This window comes from Balaenoptera musculus, chromosome 14 (genome assembly GCF_009873245.2).
Source record: "Balaenoptera musculus isolate JJ_BM4_2016_0621 chromosome 14, mBalMus1.pri.v3, whole genome shotgun sequence".
In the NCBI taxonomy this organism is placed as follows: domain Eukaryota; kingdom Metazoa; phylum Chordata; class Mammalia; order Artiodactyla; family Balaenopteridae; genus Balaenoptera; species Balaenoptera musculus.
Window position 1 is genome coordinate 43702303 of NC_045798.1, and position 19599 is coordinate 43721901.

Below are 19599 nucleotides of genomic sequence, written 5' to 3' on the forward strand. Positions count from 1 at the left end.
CAGATGATGGATTCTCACAGACAGAGAAAACATCATTTTCATGGTTATGCAAGTTGGGAGGCTGACATATATGTACCTAAGCAAGGAGGCATATACCTGTATTTTTTCCAAAGATTTCTAACTCAGTATTTGCAAAAAATATGGCAAAATCCTACCTGTCATGGCCAAGGGAAGCATGTGCCAGGTGCAGGGGACACAACCATGAAATGGCCTGCTTAGTGCCACCCTCACAAATCTGGTGACCTGGTGGGTTGAAGGTGATGGGCGTGATTTTAACAAACACTCCAAATTCACCATCATGAGTGCTTTCATAGGGAGTACAGGGAGCACATGATGGGGGGGCAACACAGGAAATGCTTCTAGAGGCACCTGCAGAGGCCTAGGGTTGAGAGGCCCGACGACTGGTTCAAGGAACCAGGCGAAATTTAGCACAGCTGAAGGGTAAGTGCAACATGACCAGTGTGGACAGAAATGAGCCTGGAGAGTTAAGTAGAGGTCTTATAATGAAGGGACTTGACAGTCAAATTATGGAGTTTAGGCTTGTCCCAAGAGCCACTGGAGGCCAAGAAGAGATTTATGCAGGAGGGAAAAGGAAAATGGTGGCATCACAGATGGCAACAAGGTCTTTAGGTGGGGCCACTGCCTCAACAGCGAAACGGGACAGACTTTGGAGAAAAACAGTGAGGTTAGCTTTGTACTTCCTGAGTTGAAGGGATCTGTGGGGCATTCAAGTACAGATGCCCTGGAAGCAGATGGTGTGAGGGATCAGGGCTCTACAGATGGCATTACACTGGGAGAGCATGAAGATGAGAAGAAAAGGAACCCAAGGGTAGAACTCGGAAGAACACCAACATCTAAGGGATGGAAAAAGAAACACAGTAGTCTGAAGAAGGAACTGAGAATACAGCCAGAGAAGGGTAGGAAAGGTGGAAGACTCTGTCGTCAGGGACACCAAGGGAAGGTGGCATTGAAGGGCCACTAGTATCTAAAACTGCACCGATCTAAGATGGGGGCTGGGAAGGACGTGCTAGATTTGAGGGCAGGCAGGATGCTGGGGGGAACAGCACCAGTGGTTGACAGGGGCAGACTGCACGATGTAAGGGCAGGGTGAGTAGAGAATAACAAAGTGGAGACAGTGATTACACAAAAGTCTTTTGAGAAGAGCAAGGGGAGGAAAGGGATAAATTGGGGGAGGAGGAAAAATGTGGTTGAAAGAACTGGATATGTGAGTTAGGTTATTTTTAGATCAGTGAGATCTGTGGGGATCATGTATAGATACATGTATAGATCATGCATAGATACAGATACAAGGAAGTGATAGAGAAAAGATGAAAATATAGGAGAAGGGAAGAAACAGAAGATGGGCAAGATCACTGAGGAAGTAGACCCCTCGGGAGACGGAATATGAGTGGGAGGAGGAGGGGGAGGTGGAAGAAGCTGAGAGGAGAGCCGGAGACGGGGTGGAAGTTGATCAGTCTCTATGTTGTTAGAAGGAAGTTCCGAGAGTTTTCTCTGATGTTCATCTCTTTTCTGTGAAGTAGGAGGAGAGGGGATCTGCAGAGAGACACAGGGGGAGCACATGTGCCCAGAGTGCTGAGGAGAAAGTAACATGTCAGAAACTGCTTCTCTGGAAAACAGGAGAGAAACAGCTCACTAGGGAACACGGGATTGCCAGGCAACATGAAGAGCCGTCAGTTTATCCTCTACCAATCTGTCTCCTGGAATTTTCTATCACAGTCTACAGTTGCCAGATATAAAAACAGACAGCCAGGCTGATCTTGAAGGGATGACATCATAGAATGTAATATTTTGTTAAACAGTTAGTTTATGAGGCTTCATGACTTGAACAAAACATCCCCATGAGAATATTCCAAATTGATTAAACAACCCCAAGAAGAGTACAGTTTTTTCCCAACACCTTGAGCCTAGGAAAGTGGTGGAGACTGGCCAGCACCTATAGTCACTCTATTGGGAAGATAGAGCTCCATTAATATGATAATCATTAATTAAACCATTTCTGGGTTATACATATATACCAATGTGACTGTGTAACAAAAGTTAGACAAAAGTTGTTTAATTCTTCACAAGATGCCCTATGGAATATCTAGAGCTACCAAGCTCACAAACACACCTAGAAGGTTGTGACCACACTGAAGACTGGCTGATACATTGTGAGCCCTGAAGAAACGATGAACTGCTCTCTGTCTCTGGAATCTCTTTCCCATTTCTTCCCATCGAGCTCTTTACTGGGGGTTCTCCTATGTTCCAGGCAAGGTGGTCCTGACCCTCAGTGGGCTGCCAGCTGGGGAGACAGGCATGAAAGCCAATGTTTACAACCCAGGCTGAGTCACACCGCAGGAGATGGAGATAAAAGCTTGAGAATAGTAAGGGGGGACTAGTGGTGAATGCTGTCTGTTGGATTAGCACAAAAACATTTACTTTCAATCCTCTACATAAAACTCAATATAACTTTTGGCAATCTGTGACTCAGGGAAACATAACAGAGAGAACACTCAGTGAAAAATAAGGTTCTTCTTTTATTTGAAAACAATCCATGTTTTCATATTTTACTCCCCTTTAATCTGTAATGACCTGGATACCATGAAATTTCGCACCAACCGTCTTCGTTGCTTGATTTATTCTTGAAAGGTATGTTCCCAAAGACATTGGTTCTGTACTGTTGAACTTTCTTTTGAAGTCTGGGGCTGTTACAACAGTAAGTTCTCCTTGGTGCAGATTTTTCAACTGGAGAACTGAAACTATATCCTTGCTCCTGGTGATGCATTTGGTTGCTAGACTTCTAGACCGGGTTTGAGAATGGCTATGTTCAAACCACTTTAGGAAACAAACCAAAAATGCAAAGTGTCTTGAATCCTCTTGTACCTCAAGGGGCAGGAGAAGAGTATTGTGGGGGAAATAGGCAGTTATCAGGAATCATGTTTTAGTGCCAGTTTTGTTACTTCCTGGCTATGCACATTTAAGCCTTTTGGTTGCTTCTCTGTAAAAGAAGGAGGCTGGGACTAAATGATGCTTTGGTATTTGAAGTTTATTTTTATGAGGAAAATTAGAGAGTTTGGACTAGGTGGCATTACATTCTGAACCAACACTCCCTAACAGGAGCTATAACTTTCCTGTCACCGTGAATTATTTAGTGAGTGAGACCTTTGCACTCATACTCCCAAGTCCACACTAATGACCGGTAGTTATTTTAATTGATTCTCAATGAACTGTTAACCACCCCGATGGCATACCAATAAAGCAGGCAGCACTGTGAGTGCCAGTTCTGTGCTTTATATTTGTATCCTTCCATTCATAATTCTGAATGGAAACCTGTGTGTCCAAATAAATATTTCTGTATCCATTTTATAAGGATTATCATTAAACATCTGTAGTGTTTTAAGAAGTCCTAATTTTGATTTGTGAAAGCAGAAAAGAAGATATAATACAAAATCATAGAATCTTGAAGATGATGTTATTTTGGAAAACATGCAGTGTGACCTTATAGAAATTCTCAAATATGTGAACAATGGTATTATACGGGAATGATCTCAACAGGACTGTGAGTGATAGCAAAAAATTAGAAGCAACTTTAATGTACATCAATTGAAGAATGGACAAATGAATTGCAGCAGATTCACATAATGAAATATTACACGGCACTTCGGTGAATGAAATCAAGCTATATATAGCAATATAAATAAATCTCAAAAACCTAATATTAAGTGAAAAAGTAAGTTTGCGAAAGGGTATATACAGATAGACACCTTTTGTGTAAGGCTAAAAATATGAAAAAGGAATATACATAAGTGTTAAAAAATTATAGAGACATGCACAGGAATGTGGTGGTAAAGATCAAATTTAGGATGGTGGTTACCTGAGGAGAACAAGGAAGAAGGTATGGAGGTTGATCAGAGGAGAAAAGATACCAGAATCTGGAGAGATTAATCAACTTGCTCAAGGACACAAAACAGGCTAGAAACTAGAGCCCAGCGCTTTCCACTACAGAATACCACCTCCAAAAGGGAGCGCTTCTGAGCCCAAGTTTATCTGTTAATACCTCTTTCAGACACCAAATGATAGCCACAGGGAATTTAACATTATAAGGGACCTTAAAAAGACATCCTATACAACTCCTCCCTCAATTTTCGACTTTTCCTAACAACATGTCTGCTAAAGGATGATCCAGCCTTTATTAAAAACAAAACACAGCAAAAGGAAAAAATAAGCCTCTCCAGGTAACACATCCCTAACCTCAAGGAAGACATTTCAGGATATCCCTGGAGAAAATGCCCTGCAAACCAAACACTGTAACCTCTGGAAAAGCCAGCGTTGAGCACCAGCCTCACGTGCCTTCTTTAGCTTAGTTGAGTCTAGCTTCTGGTGTGGATTGACTCATTCAGCAAAGATCTAGTGAGTGTCTACTGCTTGCCAGGCCCCGTGCTAGGGGCACAGCAGTGAGCAAGGCAGCACCCTGTGGTCCACGGTGTAAGATAAATCAACAACAGTGAAGGAAGATTGGTCTGTGCCCTTTGCCCCTTACCCTACTCTAAGAGATGAATAAAGCTGATGGGGCTCTTTATGAGGCCCCTCTAAGCTCCAGTAACCCCACTTTGAGAAAGATGGCTGCTTACCGAGGGTGGGAAGGAAGATATGAGAGCTGGTGTGGATTTATTAGGACTCTTTGGGCTGCAGGTGACAGAAGCCCCAGTTGAGCCTGTAGGGGTTCAGAATATGTCACCCCAAAATATGTCACTTTGGCATGTTGATTATTTTGAATTAAAAGTACTTGAGAAACAGCTGGTACAAGAAGGACCCTCTGGGGGCTTCCCTGGTGGCGCGGTGGTTGAGAGTCTGCCTGCCAATGCGGAGGGCACGGGTTCGAGCCCTGGTCTGGGAGGATCCCACATGCCGCGGAGCAACTGGGCCCGTGAGCCACAACTACTGAGCCTGCGCGTCTGGAGCCTGTGCTCCGCAACAGGAGAGGCCGCGATGGTGGGAGGCCCGCGCACTGCGATGAGGAGTGGCCCCCGCTCGCCGCAACTGGAGAAAGCCCTCGCACAGAAACAAAGACCCAACACAGCCATAAATAAATAAATAAATAAATAAATAATTTTTTAAAAATTATAAAAAAAAAAAAAAAGTACTTGAGAAACAGCTGGTACAAGAAGGACCCTCTGACCCTCCTTTGTCCCCCTGAAGCAGGAAATAAATCTCCCCTGTGAAAGGTACCTTCCCTGTCCCAGGAGGGCAGAAGACATCCTTATCACCAGAGACAGGGAATTCAGTGCAGAGAAGGCTGTATAAACAAACCTTGTTACTTCTTTACCAGTCTACTACCCCAACCCCAAAGACTTCTGTCATGTCAATTCTTCATGTTCAATTCATGTCAATTCTAAATGTATTGTTACTTTGTCTAAAGGGTGTAAAAGCTTCCTGCCTTGGCCACTTCCTTTAGAGTCTCATATTTTTATGGGGCTCCAATATGTATGAAATTACCTTCATTTTTCTCCTATTAATCCGTCTCATGTCAATTTATTAGACCAGCCAGAGAAACAAGAAAGGCAGAGGGGAAATTTTTCCACCCCTACAAGCCACTTTAAATACCCCAGGCAGGAACAGTCCTGAATCTTGGGAGAAGCTGATACAGGAACCCAAACGCTCTCTGAGGCTCCCCCGTCAGCTCAGCTCCTCTCCTCCCAACTGCCCTTCTGTTCCCTCTCCAGCCTGGTCTCTTCAGCTGCTCTGGCCCACGTGGTAGGAAACAGCTACTTGAGCTTCTGAGTTTTTTTCTTTTTCTTTTTTTTCTTTTCACAGAATTATGATTTCTTTAGATAGCTTGTGCCGTTCAATGCCCAATTTGTATAATCTCAACAATATGCAATTGTGTGGGGAAAATCCATTTGAGAATCTCTCTGAAACAGTCAAAAGACAAGGACATCCTGGGAAAAGACTGTTTTCAGCGCTTGAAATAGACAAGGTGTTAACGTCCAAAATATATTCTGTACTCTTACAAACAGATTGCAAAATGCAGTAGAAAAGTGAATGAGCTTCTGAGTTCTGCATCTTATCGTCCAGGCACTCAGGGCCATTCTCCCAAAATTTCAAGAAACGGAATCATCAGCCAAGCTTGAATCAGCCACCCACTCCCTAGACTCGTAGTAATTCATGGTGCCAGTGATGTGCGACATCCTATGGGTGATGGGCCTAGCGCTGGCCGGGTGCCAACGGACCGAACGAAGGGTCCCGTTGTCAAGTGGCAGTTTCTGCTACACTCTGTAGATGGTGTGGGAGAGGAGGAGCAAAAGAAACAGAGGCAGGGGTGGCACCCAGAAGAAGGGTGAGTGCTGGACTGAAGCAACAGCACTATTGTTTACCTGTCCTCAGAACATATTTGGAGAACAAATGCATTCAACTGATTACTAGATTTTTAAAAAATCTACATTGATTGGATCGACTCTGTAGCAAAGCTTGGCCACTGAACGTTATTCAAATTCAGAAGATTTTAAGCAACTTTGACCATTACTCCTTCATTTCTAGTAGTACGGCTTCTGGGGTGCAGGGCATACACAGGAGGCAGCTCTCAGGAAGACAGGAGACTTAGCAGGCAGGGTAGAGAGTTAAAACAGAGTCCACTGGGAGGGGCAAATTATAAGTAGCTGAGTGGATAAGAATACACATGGAATTTGGAGGGCACTGGGAGTACACAGTGAAGTGAGAATTGACATCAGGATCTGAAAGTGGGTGACGGGTGTCTGAATGGACACTGGTGACCAACATACAAGTTCCCTGTCCTTGGGAACTTGCATTCTGAGAGGTAGAGCATATGTAAATAAACGCAAAGAATGATTACAGATAGAATAAGTGCCATGAAATAAATTTTAAGAAGTAATAAATAACAGGTGCTGGGAGATAAACCATCAGAGGATATCAACTTTACATAAGAAGTTGAGGGAAGGTGATATTTAAGCTATACCCTGAAGGATAAGGAAAAGCCAGCAATGGAAACGGTGAAGGAAAACATGTTCCAGGAGGAGAGAACAGCTAAGTCAACTGAGATGGGAAAAATCATGTAAAAGGAAGATGGGAGATGACGGTGTCCAGAGGCAGGCAGAGAGAGTAGGTGTTTATTTGATTAAAAAATGGTTGCAACGTTCATCAAAACCAGAGGAAGTAACTCAAACAAGCGACTTTTCAAAGAAAAGCAATTTTATTTTCCTGAGGATATGATTGACAGTAAGCATAAAGTCCTTCCATGTTATAAGTGCCTTTGCTCCAGGTCAGGTATACAAAGATCCCCTGGGGGAAAATAGAATTTCAATACAGCAACATCAAAATCAGGAAAAACAGCCTGATTTCAGAGGAAAAGAATATACTTGCTCATCAGAGAGGCTCAAGAGAAAAGAATTATGCCAAACCAGTCTAAAAGCAAAATTTATTTATAGGCCACAAAATATATTTAGTTTGGAAAAAAGCAAGATGGAATCTTGTTAGAAATATTATACCAAAGCATGGAGGCCAGTTTGTCTATGAGGTCCTGAATCAATTAACTGTCCAACAGAACAATAAGGTGGCTTTACTTTGCCAAAAATCAGAAGCTTGTAGCTACTACTTATCACTTTCATACAAACACAAGAAGGTTAAAACATAACCTGGGCCTACTGATGTTTATTGTACTTTTGCAAAGGAAAAAAATTAAAAGTAGCCATCTGTTTTGGCAATCTTGCCATTGATAACAGCATTGAAGATCTGAATAAAGCCCTGGCTTACAGAAAGTTCACATCATTGACCAAAATGAACATACTTTTCAGGCCAACTATTTTTGGGATCAGAGTCCTATAGAGCCTGGATTGGTGACAATGAGTTTTGAAAAGGTGGGATTATAGCTATGTGATTCTTCCATATGCTAGGTATGATAATTTAGAGCTAAACAATTGACTTTAGATGCTAATGTTGAATTCTAAACTAAATTCAGCTATCAGTACTTATTTAGTGTAAATCAGAAATAAACTAGTATTCAGAAACTAGGATAACTAGGAATCAGAAAAAATGTCATTAGGGGTATGAAAGAAAAGTCAAATAAGTTTCCGTTTAAGGTAAACATGTAAAAATATTATCAATTAATATCTAAAGCATTATTGGTCCTGCCAAAGCATTCTTGAAAAAAGAAAAAAGCTGGAACAAAGCTATATTACAAATATTTTAATTTGTAAAATTTAAATTTACTATATTTTAGTCACAAAAAGTGACTAAAACAGTATGGTATTGGCATTAAAAGTAGACACATAAATCAATAGAATAGCATAGAGAGCCCAGAAATAAACCCCTACATATTAATTTACAACAAAGGAGCCAAGAATATATAATGGGGACAAGACAGTCTCTTCAATAAATGGTGTTGGGGAAACTGGAGAGCCACATGCAAAAAAATGAAACTGGACCACTATTTTACACCATACACAAAAATTAACTCAAAATGAATTAACGACTTGAACGTAACACCTGAAACCATAAAACTCTTAGAAGAAAACATAGGCTGTAAGCTCCTTGACATAGATCTTGGAGATAATTTTTTGCATCTGACTCCAAGAGCAAAAACAACAAAAGCAAAACTAAACAGGTGGGACTACATCAAACTAAAAAGCTTCTGCATGACAAAGGACACTGTCAACAAAATGAAAAAGGCAACCTACTGAATGCAAGAAAACATTTGCAAATCATATATCTGATAAGGGGCTAATATCCAAAATATATAAGGAACTCATACAACTCAATAGCAAAGACCAAACAATCTGATTAAAAAATGGGCAGAAGATCTGAATAGATCTTTTTCCAAAGAAGACATACAGATGGCCAAAGGTACATGAAAAGATGATCTACATCATTCATCATCAGAGAAACGCAAATCAACACCACAATGAGCTATCACTTCACACTTGTAAGAATGGTTACCATCAAAAAGACTAGAAATAAGCATCGGTGAGGATGTGGTGAAAAGGGAACCCTCATGCACTGTTGGTGGGAATGTAAATTGGTGCAGCCACTATGGAAAACAGTATGAAGGTTCCTCAAAAACTTAAAAATAGAACTACCGTATGATCTCCCAATTCTACTTCTGGGTTTTTATCTGAAGAAAATGAAAACACTAACTCGAAAAAGATATAGGAACTCTTAAGTTCACTGCAGCTTTATTTACAATACCCAAGATATGGAAACAACTTAAGCGTTTACTGACAGATGAATGGATAAAGATTTGTATATATATACAATGGAATATTATTCAGAGATAAAAAAATGAAATCTTGTCATTTGTGACAATGAGGATGGACCTTGAAGGCATTACATAAAGTGAAATAAGTAAGACAGAGAAAGACAAATACTGTATTATTTCTCTTCTACATGGAATCTAAAAACAAAAAACAAAACAAGCTCACAGAGACAGAGAACAGATTGGTGGTTGCCAGAGGTGGGGGGTAGAAGGGTGGGAGAAATGGGTGAACTGTATTTTAGTTTTTGTTTAAGTAAATTTGTTTCCTTTTAAAAAATTTAAAAACTAAAAAATACCGGTCCTGAATAATAACGTTCAGAAGTTGTCAGATAGATTTTTACAATGTATATAAATCCAGGGAACAATTTTAGTTTGGAATAGTTAAGACTAAACATTTTTTTTTTCAGTAGAAAGAAGGATTTATTATTACTTGCAGCAAGTAAGGAGGATACTGGGGATCTTTCCCAAAGCAGTGTCTCCGAGACTAAACTTGATTCTGGAATATCTCAAAAAAAGAAATAAGCTATTCAGTGGGATGTTTAATTTTCACTACTTTATATATTTGAAAATATGTGTAAATAACTTTTCACTACTTGATAGGGGATTTTATTAGATATATGTATTTCTAACACAGGTTTCATATGATAATAGAATACATCATATTTTAAAATAAATATAAAGTAAGTGGTCCAGAGGAGAGTTGGCCAGGATTGTCTCTTCATAAAATGGTTAAAAAATCTGGGATTTCATTTGCCATGAAAATGATGAGGCCGGGCCATGGAGGAAGGATGCAGTGCCGGCCAGGATCCAATGAGGACGATGAGAAACAGAAGTTAAGGAGGCGAATTCTGGCTTCATACATGGCGCTTTCTAAGGAGGTGGCTGTACAGCTGAGTGGATGCCTTGGGAAGCAGTGGATTCTTTGTCCACATAAACACTCAAACACAGTCTATGTAATCATTTGGCTGGACGCTGGAAAACCTACGGAGGCATTCTTTACCCACCCGTCCGACAATACTATTGAGCACCTACCAAATACGTGTTCCACGCTGTGGAACGAGGACACCACGATAAGTGAAACAGACAAGATCTCTGTCCTCGTGGAGGTTGCAGAACAGTTAACGGATACAGACAATTAATAAGTAAATCAACAGATAATTAAACAAGGCAATTGCTAATTACGATCATTTCTCCGACAGAAATAAATAAGATGGTGGGAGAGGCTGACGGATGGATCGTGGGGTGATCAAAGTAGGTGACATTTGAGCTAAGCCCTGACAGGTGACAGCTGGAAGAGCATCCCAGCTTCTGAGACTGTGAGAGCGCTGAGTTAGCCCAGGGCTTAGTTTGGTAGAAAAATCGAGATAAAGCTGGGAACACCGGCACGCGAATGAAGGTGCTCCACCCACAGCTCTGTGGGCCCAGGGAGAAGATTCTGCTAAAGGGAATGAGCTAGCACGGAAAAGTTTTAAACAGGGGAGTGACGTCATTGGATTTATATTTTTAAAAAATAGTTGGTGTACAAGATCATCTTTAAATTTTTTTCTAAAGCTGAGATTCTGACTCTGTTATGATGGGGTCTTCACCCTTATTGCATATACAGAACAATTATGTACCACACCTTCTGGTATTTGTTCTGTTCAGCAGTAGCAGTCTACCTAGAGAAAGAGCACCAAATTGCAAATTTCAACAGGAGCTGGGGAAAAACATGAGCCATGGTTGTGATTTATCCTGAGATGGTCCTCCTCATTACTGCATCTTCCCCAGACAGGTACCTGTTCTGCTCGGATCTGGTCCTCTGCATCAGCTGACCCTGCCCCCACCCCTATGCCGCTACTTCTAACACTTTTATCTGGTCAGCAGTCCCATTACCGACAACTGATTGGGCTCTTTCTCCTGCTCTTAACTCATTATTTTACCTCATAAAGAAGGGCCTATCTCTTTCCTGTCACAATGGACTGTCCTTTTGTACCAAAGCCTTGGCCTGGACTCAAGACCATTTTCTCCCTTACAATCCATGAGACTGTATAGTCTCCTTGAGAACAGGGGTTATATCTGGTTCTCTATTGGCACCTCCGATGGTTAGGTCTTCAATAAACGCTGTTGAATGAATGAGTACCCTGACCTTGGGCAGCCTGTACAGACCTGAGATCGTCCTGGGCCCGAACTCTCCTCTCTGCCACTCAATCCCATCGCTCCCTGTCCAGTGTCTACGTTGTGAAACACGATGGCTCTGTGCCAGTTAGAGTCTCCCAACTATTTTAACCAGAGCTGGAACTGAGCCTTCTTTTTTTCTTTTTTCCTCTTAATCAGTCAAGGCACAAGCTTGGGGTTGTTTTCCTGAATTGTGGCTGAGTCTTAACTGGGATAAGTCAGAAAAAGCAAGTCTGCAGATGCTCTGCATCATTTCCAGGATCATAATAACAGCTCACATTTATTAGGCACTACTGCTTGCCAGGCACCATGCTAAGTGCTTTGCAGGCACTGTCTCCCTTGATCTTCACTGCAACCCTCTATGGAGAATATTATTATCCCCATTTTACAGATGAGAAAATCGAGGCTTAGAGAGGCTAAGTGATTTGTCCAGAGTTAACAAGGAGATCTGAGATTTTCAAGTTTCCTCTGAATGTAAAACTTGCACTCCTAACAACTAGGGAAAAGAAATGTACAAAATAAAGTTCATAATAATACTTCCACATACTGAAAATTAGCAGAGAAAGGCATAATTTAATTGATGATGGTATTGAAATGGATGCTCATATGAAACTGTTGTATAATTGGATAGAATTTCATTTCTCTGTGACACATTTTTCCTCTTTGCCTCCAAAAAGATCTTGTCTATTCATAATCTTTTACTAGCACATCAGAGCATACTTAAGACTTTTTTTTGTAATCCTAAAGCATTTTATTTTAATAATAAGAAGCCCAGGAAAACTAGGGAGGTATAGAAAACAGTCTGTATCTTACTGAATTTTAAAAGCCTCAAAAGAAAAAAGGTATGAAAAGAACTTGAGAGTTCTTACATACAACTGAAATGTATATGAGATCAAACCATCCAAAGCTTTAAAATCTGCTCTACTTACAGAGAATCTCTAGAACCAAAACATCTTCCAAAGTTCTGTGAGTGACAGTTTTACTAAAGTGTCCAAAACTCAGATTTTCCAATTTTTAACTTAACATCAAAGCATACATTCAGATATTCTCTGCTTTAAAGAGACTGCCTTTAAAAATGCCTGATGTTATGTGAAACACATAAAATACATAGGGACCTGTCTACCTAGAAAACTACAGAATTACAACCTAGGACACTAGCCTAGTATAAAGCAAAACTCCAGATGAAGTCTTATTGAAGAATAATAAAAGGTTTCTTCAGTAAAATAGTTATCTAAAGGAATCCTGGTTCTAACATTTATACTCACTGTCATGAGTAGATTGTGAAATATTACATAATTCATTTAGGATATATTGAGAAGCAGAGAAAGTACTTCTAGCAAATCACAAAAATTAAGAGAATAAATGGTAAATGTTTTACGAGCCCGTATTCACTGAGGAAAATAATTTCCCAACTTGGAAAACTTATGAACTCAATTAAGAAAAATAAAAAATTAGAAAAAAAAGAATCAAACTTGCAGAAGAGATTATACATTTATGAACTTGTAAACATAGCTTAGGTTTACCAAGTCAGTGATTTTAAAACATCTGTACTGATGCTATGGCATGTATTATATATGTTTATCTTACCTGCTTTTTTTGGTTAGGAGGCTCTTTCAGGGCTCACGAGGCATAGGAGAACCTGGGCATGGATCATACTTTGAAAATGCTTAGCTTTGTATCTTTTGGCAAGTCACTTAAAGTTTCAGTTTAATCAGTTGCTTCATGTGTGCTCTAGGGGGTAACAATATTCACCTTTTCCCCTCATAGAAGCAATACATAGGGTAGAGGCATGGACTTCAGAGAGATACAACCTGGGTTTGAATCCTAGCTTTCCCTCCACACCTCAGCCCACTCATGTGGAGCCTTGGCTAATTTCCTTATCCACCTGAGCCTTAGTTTCCTCATCTACAAAATTAGAATAGCACATCCAGTGAGATGTCTACAGGGTAAGAGAAAATACATGTAAACATTTGGCACTTAGTAAGCTTTCGATCAGTTGTAGCTACTGATGTTTGTGGACACATTTTGTAAATTGCATTGTATATGTCAGGTTATCATATGACTTGGCTGTTTCCTCAGATGTCATGTAGTTTCTTACTGGCAGACTAAATCACAACATTTCTCCATTAGTCTGTATATAGGAATATATTTTCTTTTACGTATTGGAGCTTTGTTGTGATACTTTTCTTGGGAAATCTATTATGAGACTATGATGTTAACAAACCTCCCAATAATGAGATCTCTTTGATTCTTCCTTCTTTGCCGCGTTCCAGTCTATAGTCTACAGTGAGTTTTTCATCTATTCACTCATTCAACAAATACCTACTGAAGGCTTACTATGTGACAAGATCTATGCTAGGAATTATATTGCGAAAGGAATCAGCCTATTTATTTTATCACAGATGATTTCATTCAATATTATCAGTTAGTATGATAAAATATTGCAGTAATATAGAAAACAGAAAATATTATAGTTTCTATAAATTGTAATGGGAATTAAGAATAAGTTTGGACAATATGTTACATATTCTCTAGAAAATAATTATATGCAAATTCTTTTCACAAGAGTTACCATATAAATTAAATAAGTCCAAAGTGTCTATGAAGCTAAACCAAGGATAGGAATTTAAAAATGGAAACAACTTTTAAAATCATCATTATTTATGACTTAGTATGGAATTATCTTTCAGGGTAGATTCTTTTTTTTTTTAAACATCTTTATTGGAGTATAATTGCTTCACAATGGTGTGCTAGTTTCTGCTCTATAATAAAGTGAATCAGCTATACATACACATATATCCCCATATCTCCTCCCTCTTGCGTCTCCCTCCCACCCTCCCTATCCCACCCCTCTAGGTGGTCACAAAGCACGGAGCTGATCTCCCTGTGCTATGCAGCTGCTTCCCACTAGCTATCTATTTTACATTTGGTAGTGTATATATGTCCATGCCACTCTCTCACTTCGTCCCAGCTTACCCTTCCCCCTCCCTGTGTCCTCAAGTCCATTCAGAGTAGATTCTTAAGTGCTTTATATCTAGAATAATTTTAAAATGGGCCAAAGTTGGAAACAATTAAGGAATAGTTCTATTTTTATTTTATTTTTCTTAACAGTCATAAGCCATAGGCTATTTCTACTAACAGAAAACAACCAAATTTCACAGCACCTATGTGTATATATTTCTATGATGTTCTAAAACATTTCCTTGCATCATTATAAACATAATCCATTTTAACAGTAATTGAGTGCCTCCAACGTACAGCAATTACAAACTGAATGATGAGCATACAAGATAAGCAGAGTAGGCAGCAACCAGTGGACCAAAGCTGGCCTACCAGCTGTTTTTGTAAATAAAAGTTTTATTGGAACACATCCTGATTCATTTGTTTACATAATAATCTTTGGCTGCTTCTGTGATCCGTTGGCAGAGTTGAATAGTTGTGATAGAGACGACATGGCCTGCAAAGCCTAAAATATTTTCTATTTTTTAACTGAAAAGGTTTGCTAACTCTTGCTTTATATGAAAGGTATGAAAGAATTTCTACACCAACTGGAGTATCAACACAAAAATTAAAAAGGAATTAAAAGAGAGAGTTTGCTATATATTCAGCTCTCTTTAGGCTTGTGCTCAATGCTTAGGAGACACATCAAAGGTAGGATAAATGAGTAGACAAATTCTCTACAAGCAGTCTTTGCTGAGCCAAAGGGCTAATGAGCCACTTGCCCACGATCACAAAAATTCCACGAGTGGTCCCAAGGGGCCAAGCAAATGCTCCCCAGAAATGGACAAGCATCCTTTCTCTGGGGAGCTGGAGGTTTCATTTTGTGTCTAATGCTCTGTGTTGTTGGAAATATTGTGACTTTGTATATATCTATAAAGACCATAGCTCATTTAAGTGAAAATGAGCATTATAATTAAAAATAGGAAAAACGAAGTTGCGGTGTTACCTGTGTGTTGTTCTTCAATCGCGACTTGCAAATACATGACGAGGAGGAGCCCTGCTACTCCAAACATCAGCACTGAGAAGAAGACTTGTTTGGGGCTCATGACCACTTCAGATGGCTGCATCTCTCATTTCTGAAGACCGCACAGTTTGGTTTTCCACAGAGTTTCGATCCTTTCTTTTCCTCTTAAGTGCTCGTTCCGTGAAGTAACCTAGAATTTTTTTAAAAATCCACATTGTACCTTGCTGATAACATTTCTTCCCAAATATGGTACAGATATACAGTATATCAACAACACTGAGGATTTACATGAACTTTAACACTCTGAAGACAGAAGAGATTGTAGCTGATGGCCCTATTGCTGATGGCAATTTTCTACTGTTACATTTATCTTATCTAAGGAATGTGCTATCTTACAGTTAATAAGTAACAGCCTAACATTTAACGAGGGGAAACATCCCAGACTTCAGCTCTCCTATATCGGAAAGTCAGGTTCAGGTTATCTTAGAATGGTTTTGAGGGGAAAGAAGACTCTCAGAATAGACCGTTGAGGAAGGGATTTTGAAAAACATGTTTGTAGATAAAGCGGGAAAACACCACTTCATGTCTTAAAAATATATAAAAATTCAAAAATGAAGGGGTCAATCTCTCATTTCCCTCTCCTTGAAAAGTAGTAGGTTTCTCCAACTTAAAGGGTATACTTAAATTCCCTCAAAGGCATAAAAGGATAAATAATGAAAAGGTCAGAGTTCAAGGGACCCTCCCACAATCACATGGGAGTAGAGAAATCTACCTCGGATTACAGAAATCTACCTCAGTAATAAAAGGTTACTTTACTTAAAGAAATATTGAAATGACATTGTTTTAGAATGATCTCATTTAGTGGAATCCTAACCTTACTTTTTTTTTAAGCTCCATCCACTTTTGAGAATTTGATGAAACTATAAACCCTCTCCTTAGAAAAATATAAACACACACAAAATCTAGCATCAAAAATCAGTATGTTCACGGACACTTACTGCAACCCAAGTTAAGAAGCCCTGCTCCCCTATGAACAGCCGAGCAAATATGCAGTAGCTTGCATGGTGAGCTCACATAGCTAGCAGCCCAGCTAATGAGGCCAAGGTCATGGCTTTGTGTCTAAGGCTGGTCAAAGACCTTAGCTCTGTTTCTTGGCCACGGACCACAGCCCTCCCTTGGGATGAGCTGAATAAATGGTTTCTCACTGCGAGGACATTACATACACTGCTGTATCTAAAAATTCTCTCTCCTTTCTCTTCAAAGATGCCTCAAAAACTTCTGAAAGAATATGGATTTAGCCTTTTTAAGAGGCGTTTGGTGAGGTGCCAGGTAAAAGTTTTAAAAATGCTGTGGGAGATCGCTAGGCTGGTGAAAGGATAATATTTAGCTATACTTGGCAAAATCAATGTTCACGCAGATGTCGGGCTTCAAAGGTAACCTATGAGGTCAGAATTAGATGTGGATGTGGCAGAATGATCTCGTGATTAGAAAAAAGAAATCCACCAAATGGGTAAAAGTGTTTATGCAAAACAACAATGAAAAGACCTATTATAAATACATTTTTTCCTTCATATTTTAATTATACACGGAAGGTCCCAGAGTAAGAGCAGTGATTGTCAGCACTACCTGAGGAGCTTTCTCGAATCCACTTCTCTGAGTCCCTTGATGAAGAGACCACGGTTAATGTTTTCACAAGTGCTTTTGAGGATTTCAAGCACTTTCTTGATTTGGGTAGTAGAGGAAGTTTTTAAATAAGTAGAAGAACTGAGAGTATTATCATACTGCTTATTGGGTGGGTGATACTCTGCTCTTATATTGATTCAAAACTGAAATATTATGGGCTTTCCAAACATATGCAACAAAGAACAGTTCCCGAGGGAGATTTGCAATTTGAGGTGTTCCAAGATTGAATCCCTCAAGGAAAACTCCGAAGGGAAGCCAGCTTTCTCTTTTGTTGATGCTGCAGTTAAACAATGAACAGACACAATTCCTGAGTCCACAAGAAGATTCAGATAGGAGAAAACCAGTTAAACAAAATCTACTACTAACAAAGAAATAGTTGTTTACAAGAAAAAAGAGACTTTTACAATCTGTCTACATAATTAAAACTTAACCCAGATGAAAGAGGATAGAAGAAAACTCGTAAATCAGAACAGAGCCAAAGACCTGTGGGAATGGTGGGTGTGAAAGCCGAAAGAAGTATTCCTTGGGGGTTTGCAGAGGAAAATTATTACCTACAATGCTGGAAAAAGATTAAGAATTTGCCCTTCCTTTCTTCAGGAGATGTTGCTATACTCTGACATATCCTCCTGGGTAAGAAGTCGGTAGAAAACCCGTAATTGTTATTATGGCAGATGTGAGTAGAACTGAGCGATTAAAGCCACAAGGCAGAAAGGCAATCTGGTGTAAAACGGAGAGATACGTTTGATTTTCTCCCATCTCAGTCCATTAACCCAACGTTGGCATTCGGAAATGGCTCTCATTAAACAGAGGTGAGGCTCTCGGAGCAGCAGTATTGCTTTAAGCAAACCTGAAGGTCAGCTGTGATGGGAAAACACACCTATTTGGAGATCGTACATCTACCTCCATGCCTGCGGAAAAAGTGCAGACTACTGGAGATTGAAATTACTTGGAATAATGCTATTTTATGTACCAGCATTATACAACATTTCCACGGTCAAAGGCTTCCTGTATTTTGTACAATCCTTCCTCTGCCCGCTCATATACACAGTACCTTGTACCTAACAGGTACCCAACAATGGGTTGCACTGAATTGAATTTGGAGCTCCAATAACAAAATACAGGTAATTAATTTTCTAGTTGTATTTGTAAATCCTCAGTCCTAAATTTTGAATGGAGAAATATAGACTATTAAAATACTGAAAGGGTCTATATGACTTTTTTTAAAAGTACATATTTATTTTTATTTGCATATGCTATGGATTTGCCCCTAATAAATACGAAAATATAAAAATAATTATTTTGCTCCGTTATCTCTTTTCCAACACTTTAAAAATTATTCTTTCAAATAACCATGGTTACCAACAGAAGCATTTTGGGGCTTCAGTCTAGCGAAAGATTACAAGATGGAGGCAAGTTATTTAAGAGGAAATTGTGAGCTGTCCAGTTTGGCAGCAGCCTACGATTTTAAGGAGGGAGTTATGGAATCTTAGAAAGGTCAGCTTGGACCTCATTATGCAGTTTGGTGTTGAAAAAGCCCAGAGTCAGGGGACCACCTGTCTCTGCACTCAGCCTCCGCAGGACCTCACAGTTCTTGCCTCCTGCCTCTCCCATAGCAGCCGCCCCGTTCTCCATCTCTTTCCCAAGCACAGACCATCGGGGACAAACTCCCTCAATTACTACCTGCCCCTCGCCAAGTTCACTATCACTGGCCCCGTTCACATTCCTGTGCCTCTACCTCTGATGAACAAGAGTCCTCACTCTTGTCTCCCTCTCTTCTGTGCTGCTGTGAAACGCAGCTGCATCACCCTCCGGAGCCTGGGTCTTATCCTGAACCTCTTTACGCAGTGACTTCTCCCTCTGTAACCCCTCCAGTCATTGCCCCATTGCTGTCACTCCCAGGCAAGCTTGAAGACAGAGGACTCTGCCCTGATATCTCCCAGCCTTTTCTCAACCCCCAGCTGCCCAGGAGGCTGGAGAAGATGCGATGAAGCTCCAAAGTTGTGTAGGGATGGAAAATTTAAAATACCCTGGGTTTTTGTTTCGCTTTGTCTTTTTGCTAATCTATTGGGTTGGCCAAAAAGTTCATTCAGTTTTAAGTAATAATAAAAGACACATTTTTCATTTTCACAAAGAACTTTATTGAACAACGTATTCACTAACTGAACGGACCTTCTGGCCAACCCAATAGTTCCCTCTTCTATGAATTTCCTGTTTATAGCCCTTTCCATTTTTCTTGTTTCTTTTCTCATTGGATGGAAATTCTTCATCAGTTATAAGTGTTGAAAAAATCTTCCTGTCTGCAACTTCTTTCCTTCCTCCCTCCCTCCCTTCCTTTGCTGGTGCTGTGATTGTTTTATTATGCAGAAGTTTAAAATAAACTTTTGTCATTCTTTTCCTTGTCGATTTATCAGCTAGAGTCTTGAAAGAAAACACATGATGTATTCAAAATCATGAAGTTGTGGAGAGTCTAATAAAGGGACAATTTACAAAGATGTGTTCAGGGTTTGGGGAAACCAACAAAGGGTACAGCAGT

The 19599-nt window shown here is 39.9% G+C and overlaps 1 protein-coding gene across 1 annotated transcript in view; it reads right to left on the bottom strand.

Moving 5' to 3' along the window:
* The window catches only part of CHST9 (carbohydrate sulfotransferase 9), a 242137-nt gene that overhangs the window by 187926 nt on the left and 34612 nt on the right, over nucleotides 1–19599 (bottom strand). Inside the window, exon 2 of the mRNA XM_036823754.1 lies at nucleotides 15366–15573. Within this exon, the coding sequence (XP_036679649.1) occupies nucleotides 15366–15486 (121 nt within the window). The 5' untranslated portion in view covers nucleotides 15487–15573. The remainder of the gene's footprint in view (nucleotides 1–15365; nucleotides 15574–19599) is intronic.